Here is a 15,844-nt window from a genome sequence, read left to right as displayed (position 1 = left end):
ACTACTACCTGTCGTAGTAACTTCTAATATTTAAAAACTCAGTTGAAGCCATGATTGATTTTCCATTTTTAAAACACTCAAACAGTGTTCATATCTATGCTCACAGCTACCACATCATCTTCAAACTTTGTCATGTTTGTTAAAACTTCTACCCCTGTGCTGCTTTATTTATAAGACAGAACCTTAGTGAAAGAACAAAGGTTTCGCAACATTAAGGTAAAGTTTAGACCAAACATCTAGCAAATTTCAAACACTCACCCGACTTTATATGATTCTATAATATTATTATGATATTGTTATTATGATATATTATATATGATTCTATTGCCTTAGACTCACGAGCTAAGCTGTAGTTAACCGAGTTTAGCTGTTATGACCGATTAGAACAGAATTGTTTTTTTTGTTTTGTATTAATACCGAGGTTTGTATAACCATTAATAAAAAAGGCCATGAGTAAAGCCTAGAACAAGGCCTAGAACAAGAAGGGCATAAATGAACAAGAAACTTAGGCTTAAAATCTGTACATTGCTATAATTTTTTGTACCAGTTGTCTTTTTATTTGATCTTCATAATTCCCTCAAACAGTTGATCGAATTTTATGAGCAAATAAGCTATCACGTCATACTGACCAATCTAGATGCAAGCACTGCCTTGAGGTGTCAAAGGCATGTATGCGGCAGGTGATGTCTAGTAGACTATGTCAAACTGTTGATAAACTTTTAATTACCTTCATGTGTATGAATATCCATATTCTCAGACTCATAGACTTCCATACTCCTTGACACACGTACATCTATACTCGTGTACTCCTAGGCTCCCATTCTTTAACTGACACAGACCTTTATCTACATAGACTTATACATGCATCTATATCTTGATACTCCCTGTTTAAACTCACTTATCCATCCTGAAACTGAAAATTGTTGTACAAATAGTTCCATACGTGTATTAATATCTTTGTCTGCTGAGTCTATCTTCACACTAGTTACATGTAAGAATGGTGTCTCATTGACGCGGAAATTTACCTCTTTGCAGAGCCATCATAAAATAATAAAAACAACTTTACGACTCTTCAAGTACATTACATACCAAAAATATTATTATTTCTTCCACTTACAAATGATCTTCTCGTAGTTCCACCTGATGTCTTTGTTTTTGGTTTTGATGTTGCTTTCTTCTATATTGCTTGCCTTCACACTTTCTCTCCCAAACCACAGATTTTTCTTATTTTAAACATTCCATTTCTCCATCTCTCTATCTTGCTTCTTTTCTTCAAAAACAGTTGAACAATTTTGATAGTCCTTTAAATTTTAATCACCCAAAATGATAAGTTTTTTTTGTTTATAAAAATAAATACTAGATAAGAATAATAATAATTTTTTTAACTTTAGTTTTAAATCTCATTTTAGTCTGTTAGCTATATATTTATATATAATGCTATTAATCTTAAGTAGATGTTAAGTTATAGCCAATAATATTCTCAGCAGGGAGCCAATCTTTACCGCAATACAATCAAATCTTGACATGCAAAGTTAATTCATTTCGATATTTAGGTTGTACATATGTTGAAACCATCGTATGTTGGAGTAACTACTTTTACGAGAATGTATCGTATTTTGTTTAATTCATTCCATGTTTGAAACAACTATAAACACTGTAAGTTGGTAAATAAACCAATAAAACATACATTATACAAATTTGTAAAAAACGAAATGTAACAACTAAAATTTAGGTGCATGTAAAAAATAAATTAATAAAAGAAAAGTAATAATTGGCTATAAAAGGTTTTTATTGTTACCTTAACATGGAGACATGTGAATGGAAAAGTGAGCTTGGCATACATTTAATGTATGCAAGTAAGTATGTATGTGGAGTAATCGAAATATGCACATTACTTAATCTAAGACAGAAATATATTTCTGCTCAAGAAATATTCTAAATTAACTTAATTTACATATTTCTATTCCTAATATGTTTTGTTTTTAATGCCACTTTCAGTTTTTCGTTTGATTAAAACCTGTAATATTAAAAAAAAATTTGATGCCATATGTTGGAACTTACTTTGTATGTCAAGACAGAAGTTTGCTCACATATTACATTGTATATAAAAAACAAGTTGAGGTTCGGCTGTACATCTACTAAAATGAAAACTTTGTTAAACAAGAAGAATATAAAGCTGGTTACTGTTCATACACAAAACCGACAGAACTTGTGTTTGAGGATTGGCATAGAAGCTGCATCATGCAAATGTGGTGGCATGTATTACAAGGTGTCTAGTGGTGGCATGTATTACAAGGTGTCTAGTGTGAGCCAGACTTAAGAGAGCTAAACATGTAATATAATGATAAATGATTTATAAGCCAATAGCTATGTCATACTATAGACAGCCATTCTAATGACAGAATCAGCTGATAAAGAGTACATATGTACATGATAGTTATATGTGACAAGCTAGACATGGGAGAGTTGACTGGCTCACATCAGGCAGTACCTAATACTTTGATACTTCAATGGTACTTGTAGGAGGTGGAGATAATTAGTTTTTCATGGTTTGTGCTTCTTTTGTTTTAGCACCTCTGTGAAATACTATCTGTTCCGGTAACTAAATATCAGTTTTTGTTTTTACGCAGGGAAGCGGTCTCAGAAGCTGCTATGCATGAGAGAACAAGATAATCTACGGGTGAATGAGACCCACTGCCAAGACAAGCCTAAACCTACAGTCAAACAAGAGTGGTGCAACTTACAGTGTGACATCAGGTCTGTTGGTATTTCTTCCATGTATGAGTCGTAGATTAGTGGTGGCAATATGGAGGCTGTTACCTATCTGGACCCTTCCGATGCATCAATTTGGGAGGAATCAGGGCTACATGAGTATATTCTGGCACTCTAGCTTTCATGGAGCTTATGATTTTTGAAAAAGCAACAATGCTGTTATTTTTATGGTAGATACTAAGCACTGTGAGAGCAATGGTAGTCGACCTATAGTTGAAACCTGATAAATATAGTACCCAAAACTTAGGTTTTGGCCTTGTGCCAGGATGTTGTGTAGATTAAAGGTGTTTTTTGATTCCCTACGCGTAGGCGATACCCAATTGGGGTACTTGTGAGGCGTCAAATTTCAGCTTCGTACCCCTAACAATGTAGGAGAATTTTGTGAATGGTTATGGTGATTGGAGTACACAAGGGTTCGCAATAACTCAGTTGAGTAGATTTCGCTCGCAGTGGATAAGCGCGTCATTGAAAACTAGGGTGTGAGATTATGGTTAATATTTGAATGTTTTTAAGCTTTGGTAGCCTAACGACACATATGGCTGAAAATGGCAAGTAGCAGATAACTCTACAGTTTATGGTTATGCTTAGGGCTGAGTAAATGGTTATTGCATTTGCCATTCGATGACAGAATTTTTTTTAAGTACCTTATGTAAGCAATGCATTAGAAATGAGCCTAGTTCCTGACAGTTGCAGGAGAATAACAGATGGATACTCCATATTCTTACAAAGTATGATTTTCGGTACATCACTAATTAACAAGATACCTTACAAGGCATGAGCCAATAATAAATTTTGCTGTGCGAATAAGATAAAGCTATTCTCATTGTAAATATTGCGAATCAATTTTTTTAAAGCTTTTTTCTTATTACTGATACACTCAAGGCATTTGTTATTTATGGTTTTTATACCAATTAACTCCCCTACATAGTACATAGTAATAAAATGACATTGACCTCAAGATCGATGTCATTCACATAGACCTATTAACTATACTATATAGCATAGTTAATAGGTCTATGGCCATTCATGATATTTTATGCTGTTTCAACTAAAACCTTTTTATCTAATACATTACTATAAATTTACTTACCACTTATATACATGTATGATCGCATCAAGGATGCATTTTGAGTAGATGGAAAGTTGATACGATAGAAGACTGCTCAGCAAACTGTGGAAGAGGTTTTATTAAGCGGACGGTGTCATGCGTCAAGCAATCAGCTCTTGGAACGGAGACGGTTGAAGATGAGAAATGTTCAAGCCCGAAGCCAAGTAACATCGAAGCTTGTACTGGCACTTGTGCTCCTACCGCGTGGAGATTTTCAGCATGGAGCCCAGTAAGTTCATTTATTAAACATGTTGGTAGAGATAGTAGCGGAGACATGCTCTAAGGTAGCACCACATACACCTAGGGTGTGTGGTATATGCACAGGCATGCCATATGATATATTCCAAGAGTGTTACAGCGCCACAGATAGTACATATAATTTGGAGATTGTCTCCGTAATACTGTGTTGGTCATTTTTTAATTGATATTTGTTTTCTCATCAAGTAAGACAATTGCTAAGAAATACACCATCAAAAATCATTGATGAAGGCTCCGTGTGCACAATAACTTGGCTAATCGAGATGCAGAGCCCATTTGTCAGGTAGTGAGCTGGGTGTAGAAAAATCACTGAAATTTAAAGGGAAAAACAGCCTAACGATGCTTAGACTACTCCAGCTTTGACAGTGGATGTTGCTTCAAAACAGTTCTAAGGAAATTAGTGTTTATATACCTACATGTAGTGCTTTACGCAATTCTAGTGTGTGGTAAAGATGTAGGTAGGTACAGATGCTCCTTACTTATTCAAATTTTCAACTTTATTGTAGTTTTTTCTAATGAGATCCTTAAAACCTATTTTTTTTCAAAATTGAGGCAACTTTACTAACTGTTTAGACCAGACTACTTCCTGTTAGATTAGTTACTCAGTTTAAGCCTACTTGGAAGATATATATGGTGTTCTATGAGAGTACAGATCGCGATCACTTAAACTATAATCTATGCAAAAGATGAAGGATAAGCCAACTCCGGGGTGTCAATGGTCTAAAGTAGCAAAAGTTACAGTTTTCAATCTACACAAAAGCACATGATAAATTATCTTTTTTATATTATTTTCCAAAAATGTTTGGGTTCAACTTTATTTGTCAATAAAATAAGAAACAAGTCATAATAAAATAATTTCTTTTGTGAAGTCTAATTATTATTGTTGGCTGCACAAGCTGAGTGGGTTACGACAGCGCTTGAACACTAAATTTCATTTACATAAAACCTTTTACTAAAATATTATTTTTGGCATGATTGCGTATGGCTGCTATAACATTCTCGCAATTTGTCTCATTTGCTGCCACTACTGCCGTCTGTCGCTGCTCTAGACAGCACTGCTTCCCCTGTGCTGCTTTATTTATAAGACAGAACCTTAGTGAAGGAATTAAAGTTTCGCAACATTAAGGTAAAGTTTAGACCAAACATCTGGCAAATTTCAAACACTCACCCGACTTTATATGATTCTATGATATTATTATGATATTGTTATGATGATATATTATATGATTCTATTGTCTTGGACTCACAAGCTAAGCTGTAGTTAACCAAGTTCAGCTGTTATGACCGATTGGAACAGAATTGTTTTTTTTGTTTTGTATTAATACCGAGATTTGTATAACCATTCATAAAAAGGCCATGAGTGAAGCCTAGAACAAGGCCTAGAAGAAGAAGGGCATAAATGAACAAGAAGCTTAGGGTTAAAACGTGTATGTTGTTATAATTTTTTGTACCAGTTGTCTTTGACTATTCAAAATTTTCATAGTATTTGATTTTCACAATACCTTCAAACAGTTGGTCGAATTTTATGAGCAAATAAGCTATCACGTCATACTGACCAATCTAGATGCAAGCACTGCCTTGAGGTGTCAAAGGCATGTATGCGGCAGGTGATGTCTAGTAGACTATGTCTTTTAACAAACTGTCAAGTTCTACTGATACTTGATACTGTGATTATTTCATGTATAGACCAGCCTTCGTGGAATTGAAAACATGTTGAAAATCTCATGAGAACAGGGAAACGCTAACCTACATTTATAAATGTTTTTAGTCCTCTCAGCCACAATGAAAATGCCTGACATTGTTTAATTGTGACATGTGACCTTTACGGTTTGATGTTTTTTGCCTCGATTGCTGCTGCCTGGACTAGCAGCGGTTATGTAACAAATGGCTTGTCTGCATTATTGACATCGATACTCATATCTCTGTAGCAAACAATACAACATAATCCTAGTTTTTGAATAACTGCATATTTTCACATCAGTTTTATTCCGGAAACTGTCTGCAGAATTTTTTCCTATCACAATGCGCTTACGTAACCGAATGAGGTATAAATGCGCAATTGTAACGCCGCAGGGTGACTTGAAAAATAGTGTAAGCCTATAGGAAAAACAAAAGCCTTGGAGATTTCTTAACTGTAAAATTGATATAATGTTGTTTATAGTGCACTGCTCCGTGTGGAGGTGGAACGCAGACGAGAGAAGCTGTTTGCGCCTTGAGAAATGGCCGACAGATTGTCGACTTTGCTTGTAACAAACAACAAAGGCTGATTAGCCGAAGATGTAACACAGAAGATTGCGCCAGCTACGAATTAGGAGATTGGAGCCAGGCAAGTCGAGGCCTTGATAATATCTCTTCCTTTTTCCAATTGTATAATCATAAGATTGACAGTGGGATGAGATGAATCACTCGGTCATCAGCTGATGGGACTAAGGGCACAGTTTAATCTAAAGCAGGCTGAATAGGAAGCAGACCACACATAATAGCTGTACAGTCAAACCTCTCTGTTAAATCATTGTGAATTTTAAACTAACTTGGCTTATAAATGTTTTCATTGTTTTTTATAGTTATTACAAGTCTTGTTGCCTTTGCTAGTAATACATTTTACATTGAAAGTAATATATTAATAATTTGTGTATAGAAGAAAAATTTTTTGGAGTTTGATTGTTTGATGTGGGAAAATTCTTGTTAAGACTGTCATGAACAGAGGTTTGACTGTATTTTGTAAAGGTGGGTGGTCTTTCCGTATACCAAATGTTCTGATTATGCACATTAGATTTGATAAACGCTTTTAGACATGACCGTTTTTTGTCAATGGCCATTTTGGTTTGTTTTAATGTAACATCTGATATGATGTGATATTGTATTGTATGCCACCTATAAGTCAGCTTCTTGTAAGTATTATTTTTAACAAGTATTAATTCTTTGATCGGTTTTGATTTAGAACAGGCTTACCGTTTTATAAATTTTGGATATTTTGAAAATTTTTTAGAAGCACTGAAAGAAAATGTTAAAAATTATTAGTTACCTTTAATTAAAGGAACTTGATGAACTTGATAAACTTAGTTGAAAAGGCCGACTTTCACTCTTCCATGCATATCAATGGTAAGAGGCAACCCTATGAGGCAAGTGTATTTGCTCATTTTATGCCTAAAATTTCAGATAGAGTTTTTGACTACACCATAGTTTGTATCCTTTCTCATAATATAGCAATACTAGCTGTGCTACCCGGCGTTGCCCGGGTAGTAAAAATCAGCTTATAAACAATGAGAGGTAGTGAGAGTTTCCTGCCACTCGCTATTAGCCTGGCACATTGCCAATGGATAATTTGAGTACGCTTACTAATAAGAGCTATCAGCTTCTCTCGATGTTCCTCCATCACCCTGCGTAGTAACGGAAAGCCGTTGTGTATTTGCTCCCATATAGCGACATATATTGCCTTGGAATCTGTCAAGCTTGTGTGGCTGAATTAGTAAGGCGTCGCACTGGGGAACTGGAGGGTCCGAGATCAAATCTTCTGCAATATGGTTTCTTTATTCCAAGACTTTAATTACTATAGCTTTAATGACCCATCAACATTGAAATATATATACATGTATATACAATGTATATAGAAAATAGATAATAAGCGTCAGTGTATACTTAAGCTTAGTAGTGTCAAGCCTTTATTGTATAAGTTTTTGTTTTTGTGTTTACGACTCCAGGTGAAAATTTCTTTTTATTTATCTATTCATTTTTAGTTTTACCATATATAAAACATTTTTTTATGAAGATGATTATAAACTGCCCAAAGGAAGTCTATATATATATATATAATCTTTAAAGCCAGCTGTTAACTGTAGCTCTCAAATTGTAGTGCTCAGTTTCGTGTGGCCTTGGGACGAGGACGAGAAGCGTTGTATGCTTGAGTGGTGAAGAGGAGGTAGATCTCAGCTCATGCGGTAGCAATCCACCTCCAACAAGCCAACCATGCCAACATGGCCCGTGTCCAAGTTGGCAGAAATCGGATTGGACTGATTGTTCAGTCACATGTGGTGCAGGCTTGAAGTGAGTTGAAATGTCCGCCCTTCTTTTACTGTGTAGAAAGTTTGATTGGTTTTTAATGACTGAACCAATAGGTCATAGAGTGCTCCATTTTGTACGTCTTTGATCTTTTAGTACTTTATGGTTCTCAACAGGTAGTGATGACACCTTTTCCTAGTCATCTTATAATTTCAATATTGCAGACCCGTTAGCCTACGTAAATGCTTCTTTCTAACTTCATTTATTGATATGAAGTTATGCTGATGTGCGTAGCTGACACATCATTAATTGTCTTGCAAGTTTTTATTAAAATAGGTTGTTACTTAATGCCATTTTTGAAAACGAATTACTATGAGAAATGAAGCGCCCCCCCCCCCCCCTTCCCGATCTCAATTACACGTTTGACTATTTTTTCACTACAAACCTGATGATTCAGACTTGTGATTTTCTCAGGAAACACTATTCTATACAAGCAAGTTTTTAGCATAAAAATGTATTGATATTCTAAAAATGCCGTAGGATTTGAAACCAGAACTTTCTAAACTAAACCAGAATTTCCACTAGCGGTATTACTTTAAATGCAGGTATCGAGAGGTGGTGTGTAAGCAAGGAACAAATGGAAACGAGTTAAGTGATGAATATTGCCCAAATGAAAGACGACCAATAGAGGTATCTAACTGTACAATGGACGCTGCTTGCCCTGGCTGGGTAGCTTCTAATTGGTCTGAGGTAAGTACAGTATAGTTACTCCTCGTCAGAAACAAAGAGTTGGTAACCACCAGAGCTGTGGGAGATTAAAACTTTTATTTTGGCGTGTAATGGAAAACACCATATTGTTGTTGATCGCTAATGCCAATAATATAAAGTACCTACAAGATTAAGGGCCGAATGGTTTGATATTGCGCAAGAGGCAGCGGAGTCATCTTACCGGCAGCATTGTTCCACTCTCATGTTGACCTCTGATTATGTTGCAATACAATAATTACTACTGTAACTAATGCTGGTAGTACAGGCTACAGCTGATTCCCACTCCTTGCTGATGATTATGTTAAGTGTAGGCTACATAAAACGTCTCTGAATTAGTTTTTAAAATAATTTCTAGGATACTGTGCATGATTGAAACCTTTTATTCAATCCAACATGTATATTTTGTTAGCTAACATATACGTTTGTGGTTTACTATGATTTAGCTAATATTTAAATACTTGTCTGTAGTTTACTATGTGTTTTAGTTTTATCTTGTGCCGTTTAGTGTTCCGTAACTTGCGGAGAAAATGGTGTTAAGCGTCGCACCGTTGAGTGTAGAGATCACAGAGACCTTGTCACGACTGTTAGTCTCTGTCAGATGAATCTCAAGCCTGGAGAAAGCACGAGTTGTTCGGCAGCTGAACCTTGTATAAAGAACGTTCACCGAGTGTTCACTTCTCTCGATCGACAGTCTAAAACGAAATATGTTTGGAGATTTGGGGGATGGACAATGGTGAGTTTAGCGTGATTATTTGCGCTTTTCCAAATAATATCTTACTTTTTAGAGAAGGGAATACTTTGCGGTAATTGTATGTTGTAATATTTTTTTCTATTCAAACTTTTTTCAAATAGAATGGCTTCTTTTGATGTTAAGGGTCCATTTACTGAGATTTGACTTAGATAATAATGCATATACGTGTACATATTATAAGACATTTCATGAATAATGTATTTTGTTGGGACAGCGGGTTAGTAACAAAATGGTTCGGCATGTATGTGTGTATATAAAATACTATAGTTTAATTGTTTGTACTTACCTTGTCAGTTTCAAGGATGTAGTACTTGAATTCTGTTGAAAGAATAGACGGCTTCCTTGAAACTGACAGAAGCTAAAAGCCAAGTGCAAACTAATTTTATATTTAGTTCAACACTTCGTGTTGAGCAGTTTTTATTAGCTTTACATAGGTAAATATCCTTAAGATGATTATTTACTCCAGCGGTATTTATATAGAAACCTAAAAAGATTATGTATTTCCCTGATACTTGAACAAACAAGAACAAAGTTGTAGCATGAATTCATCTGGGCACAATTTGTTTTACTTATTCTATATACCATAAAACCTTTATTTGAACGCCACCCTTATTTGAGCGCCACCTCTAATAGAACTCCACTATTGGAGAAGAGTTGAAAAATAGAGCACAATGGCGTGCAAATAAAGTTCTTACGTTATATCTTGGGAGGCTGGAACTAGCTTAATGGTACTAAAACAGTTTAGCTTAAAATAAAGACAGTTTCAAATATCTCGTCATCAGAAATATTTCAACCGGAAGTTCTCAAGGTCAAATATACATACATAGGAGGCAGTGTTTTATACTGGTTTACAAACTAGGTCAAGGAAGCTTCTAATCTTAAATAATCAACAGTAAATTTTTGCTTTTATTGTGATTTAAAGATGTTTAGGTCTTTTCTTGCTATGTACAGTGTTCCGCGACTTGTGGCCAAGGGGTGCGTCAGCGCTATGTTCGATGCAGTCTTGTATCCAGCTCAGATGTGATTGTGTCTGATGGATACTGTCAATCACAAAGCAAACCTCTTAATGAACAAGAGTGTAAGCTTGAAGCCTGTGGCGTTTGGAGACACGGAAACTGGAGCCAGGTTGGTCTGTGCCATAGACTAGCGCTAGATATTATATGAAAACACTAGAGGTGCTATGGCACATTGTTTATGAGTATTACTTTTAAAACATTTTTTAGTTATTAATTATTATTTTTTACATCACTTTTAAATCAGTATTAAAACAAATAAGACACAAAATACAGGGAGCAGGTTTTTCTGAAATTATATTAGGCAAGTGACTCGCTAGCTTCAGCATCAGTATGCTGGATTCCCTATTTGAAGTGGACAACTCCAACATATTCAGCTGCAGCAGTGTCTAACCATTGTCACAACCAAGGAGTAGCAAAGCTATTGGTTTATTAATTGGTATAGTAATTGAGTTCATTTATAAAAAGGCTGGGTGAGAACAACCTTTAAGATGAGATAGTCTTTGTAGCCGCAGTGGAATAAAAGGCGACAATCGCTACCTTTCGTAGCAATGTGCTACCATGGCTGAAAATAATATTTTTAATTCAATGTCATGTTTTGTAAAATAGAGTATTCTAATACAAAATATGTTGATAGTGCTGTCGTAAGCATTGACTAGTCATGGTTTGGTGTGATCGAACAACATGAAATGCAATTAATGCTGTCTTCAAATTTAACTTTAGTTTTTGTTCATGAGATAAGTGAAATAGACACAACTTTGAATTCAACATGAACGGGATAAATGTTGAAAAATACTTACCTTTTGACTTTACATGATTATATAAGCTTAAGAAATATGAGAGAAAATATTTGCTCCTAAGTTTCTTTGAACGTTTTACATTGACAGGAAATTTTGCTTAATACGTGTTTGGTTTTACATCACTTACAATTATTACAAACAAAGCATCAATTTGTAATGATGGAGGATCAAGGACAACTTAACATCAGCCTTCCATGTCAAACTGATCCTAGATACTTTTACATCATTTATTATATATCTTGTATATATTACTATGTATATATCCTTGCTTTGTTATATTGCAACATTATAAACCAAACATCTGCATATTTTTAAACGCTTTTATAAAAAGTGTTATTGAGAAGTTGTGAGGGTTTGCTTCCTTACAATTTCCACAATCTCTCTCACTAAAGACTGTCTGGAAAATTGTAATACCTAAAGTTTGTGTAATGTTCTTTTCAAATTTCATCAAGAACCCATATTGGGATTATATGAGATGGCAGCATGGTTTGCTGCCTCCCTTACTTGGCAGCATGGTCTGCTGTCTCCCGTACTGCATTTCTGGTACAGTCAAAGCATTATAATGAGTTTTAATGAAAAAATAAAAATTTTCTACAGCAACAAACCATTCAACCCATTTAAATCAAGCTTGTTACAAATAATAATATGGATTTGTTCCTCTACTGATTTATATTTTATAATCACATCTGGATGGCACTGCCCACTTTTAGTTGTTATTTGTGTGTTCAGTACTTGCATGTGACTGTAAAAAGAGAGAATTCATTAAACTATGAAGATTTTAAACCATAAGCAATCAGGGGTAGGTATAATTCTTACAGAGTAACAAACAGTTTTTCATGGATTAATGGAAACATTTGTTTATCGAACTACGTCGGTAATGAAAAGAATTTGCTCCTAAGATTAACTACTTAAGATGTTGTGACATCATCATTATATGAGTCATCAACTTGTCTTCTCTTCAACTCAGTATTGAGCTTGCGCATAGATATTGGGAGAGTGAAAGATATTCAAATTTCTGGTGTCTTCCGGTCTCATGCCTGTGAAGTCAACAAGGAAAGTGTGTATGCATTCTTTTGCGCGTAGAAGATGTGGTTGAGCAGGTAACTCTTCAGACTTGTAACATTACAATTATCAATTACCAATCATTTCATTGATTATGTTCTGACAAAAGTAAATGCTAATAAACTCTTGAAGAATTTTCTAGAAAGTTCACTACAGTCAAACTTTTTCTTATTATCGCCTTTTTACGCAATTTTCTTTATTCCATGCAAAATTAAAGTCAGTATATTAGTTTTGGCTTAAAATTATTTTAAATAAATGGCTTTCAAAAATTTTTAAAGCATTGTAGTTTCATAAGTGAAGGACATTAAAACTAAAAAATAAAATAAATAAACTAAGATGATTTATATACAGTATTACCTAGTCTAAGTTATAATAAATTACATTGCATGTCTCTATTACCCCTTATACTGTATCTCTGAATCTATACATCACTTGGCCTAATACTTCTGCTCATGTATCTCTAAGGCAGTAATAAAAAGCTCTTTTTATCAATCAATATTATTTTTTTATTAATTTAGTTTGTTACATTTAATCAATTTTTTATTTGATACATTATTATATTTTTATATAGTGTATTTGTTTTAATGCTAGACATAAATAACCTGCAGTCTTTATTGGAAAGCTCATGTAGGTTTTTGGTTTGTGAAAGCAATAAAACAATATATTGTGTTTTTATGAGAATATTCAATCATTTGATAATTTAATATTAGTATAACTTTAATTAGTGTTAAAGGGTTAATAGTTAACAACATATAGTTAAATGTTAACTTTAATATTTAACATTTAATAGTAATACTTATTAAAAAGCAGATCTTAGAATGAAGTAGCTAAGGTTTGATTGTAATTAAAGAAGCAAACCCTGTACATCATTTCTGCCAACTTACCGTTCTGTCTTTACATCTATATGTTGGTACACTTTGCAACAATCTAATACAAATACTTCAAGTAAATGTGAAGCCTTAAATCATACGGATTCTCGGGTTGTAGTGCAGCGCCACTTGTGGTGAAGGGACTAAATATCGAAGAGTCGGATGTCGACTTCCGAGCGGAGAGTACGGGGTGCCAGCGGATTGTGATATAAAGTTAATGCCTGCTACTGAAAATCTGTGTAATTTAGTAGAATGTGCTACTTCGCTGGTCGACATTCCAACGACAACCGCTAGCATTTCAGTAGTACGTAGTACAAGTACTACGGCAGAGCCGATTAAGGAACATCAGAGACGATACTGGAGAACTGGCCCATGGACTGAGGTGAGCAGCCATCTGGTCAAGTCCATTTTAGTAATGACCAGTAAATAATTTAATAAATATCTATTGCATTATTTTTCACGTTTTGTTTTACCATAGTGTTTGTTTTACCATAGTGTTTGTTTTACCATAGTGTTTGTTTTACCATAGTGTTTGTTTTACCATAGTGTTTGTTTTACCATAGTGTTTGTTTTACCATTTGGTTGTTTTACCATAGTGTTTGTTTTAACATTTGGTTGTTTAAAGGATTTTTACCGTAATTTGGTTGTGATTTTCCTCATAAATTATGTCCTATGTTACAGTGCCACCAAATTTTAGAAACCTGCCCAAAGTGCATAGCATTTTACTATTGCATGCATTTTCAACAGAGTTTAGCCATTGCTCTGTGTAAAAATGTGTTGTTTTTTATAATATTGCTTACTGTGTGGTTTTTCTCTCATTAGTGCTCCAAGAGCTGTGATGGAGGGTTGAGACGCAGAGCAGTAGAATGCTACTTTGAGTACAGTAAGAGCACAGGTTGTCCAAAGAATACTCAACCGATTAGAAGGGAGGAGTGCAATACTCAATCCTGTCCAACATGGAGGACAGGTGGTTGGACCAAGGTGAATTTATCTTCTGTGCTTTTCACTCAGATCAGTTGTCTGTTGGCCACACAAGTAAGCTTGGCATATACTTAGGTTTGACCGATACCTATTACTACTAGTATAGTATACTACTACTATAGTATACTATACTACTACTGTTATTTCATTACTACTAGTACTACTGCTACTATTACTTCTACTACTGTTACTACTAGTACTATTACTACTACTACTAGTACTACCACTGTTACTATATTAGTATTACTCATAGTACTACTACTACTGCTGCTGCTATTAATACTACTACAAGACAGGACTATTACTACCACTACATGTTGACAATGTCAGGAGCATAACAAGACGTATGCTCTTGCTGGTTCCAACTTTACAGTTAGTTTCTTGCAAGTCACTTTTATGGAACTTTGAAAAATTTGATCCTTTACCAAACCTATAAACTTGTATGTCTACAGTGTTCATCAAGCTGTGGCTACAGTATACAGGAGCGTATGGTCGTCTGTCAGCTCTCGGATGGGACATCTGGCGACGCCGAGTTATGCGGAGAACCCGCCCCTCAAAACAAACAGCTGTGCTCTCTCCAACCATGTGGAAGTCCACAATGGAACTTTACATCCTGGAGCCAAGTTAGTTATTGGATAGACAAATACTCATGTCATTGTGCGGCTATATAAATAATTGTTACAAAATTGCCTATCCTCCTAGCTAATCTTTGATTTCAGCAACTGTAAAATATGCAAAATTTTGAAAGTTTGGCAATATGGAACAAAGTTTTGCCATTATAGTCTTGCAAAGCAAGGATAATTGGTTGCAGCACTCAATGGTAAAACATCAGCCTCAAAATACCTGGTGTGTCAATATAACAATACCTGATGTATCAGGACAACAGTACCTGATGTATCAGGATAAGAATATCTTCATTCTTAGGTGAAGGATTTCAAGTATGCAGAATATTCATACAGCTCAGTTAAAATTAGTATCATCCGCTAACACTATATGCTATTCCGTTTGCATAAAAAGTAACTTTAAATGCATCCTAAGAAACATTTAATTCATACTGACTGCCATTTTTACACGTTTAAATGAAATAATAGTTGTCTACCTTTTGAGATAAAAACTCTTCACTAACGCTATCTAATCATTAGCTGAGAAGTCCTAGCTAATCCATCACTAAATGTATCACTAAAACTTATTGGTGACACAAGAATGGTTTGAATTCATAAAAACAGCCTATCATCTTGTCCGGTACTTTAAATCTGTCACATGCAAACTTGCCTAGTTAACAAGTTGTCAATCACTTTTGGTAACTAAAAAGATGAATTCTTACTATGCTGCTTGCTGTTAGACGTTTTTGCTGTGAATTCTGAGATTTGCCTTTATGCAAGTATCTATAAAACATTCAGATGCCACGGATTGTCCTGGATTTGTCATATCTCAACTCGCTGAGATATCTTAACTACAGCTTT

At 34.8% G+C, this 15,844-nt stretch overlaps 1 protein-coding gene across 1 annotated transcript in view; it reads left to right on the top strand.

Annotated features, from left to right (window-relative positions):
* Positions 1–15,844, top strand: part of LOC137389846 (A disintegrin and metalloproteinase with thrombospondin motifs 9-like) — a 62,205-nt gene that overhangs the window by 29,461 nt on the left and 16,900 nt on the right. The window contains exons 16-25 of the mRNA XM_068075983.1: positions 2,631–2,757; positions 3,908–4,109; positions 6,300–6,464; positions 7,992–8,182; positions 8,743–8,887; positions 9,411–9,638; positions 10,608–10,781; positions 13,519–13,782; positions 14,223–14,381; positions 14,834–15,004. Of these exons, the coding sequence (XP_067932084.1) occupies positions 2,631–2,757; positions 3,908–4,109; positions 6,300–6,464; positions 7,992–8,182; positions 8,743–8,887; positions 9,411–9,638; positions 10,608–10,781; positions 13,519–13,782; positions 14,223–14,381; positions 14,834–15,004 (1,826 nt within the window). The remainder of the gene's footprint in view (positions 1–2,630; positions 2,758–3,907; positions 4,110–6,299; positions 6,465–7,991; positions 8,183–8,742; positions 8,888–9,410; positions 9,639–10,607; positions 10,782–13,518; positions 13,783–14,222; positions 14,382–14,833; positions 15,005–15,844) is intronic.

Source organism: Watersipora subatra, chromosome 3 (assembly GCF_963576615.1).
Source record: "Watersipora subatra chromosome 3, tzWatSuba1.1, whole genome shotgun sequence".
In the NCBI taxonomy this organism is placed as follows: Eukaryota; Metazoa; Bryozoa; class Gymnolaemata; order Cheilostomatida; family Watersiporidae; genus Watersipora; species Watersipora subatra.
The sequence above is the reverse complement of the archived record's forward strand: the minus strand, read 5'-3'. Positions and strand labels throughout refer to the sequence as shown.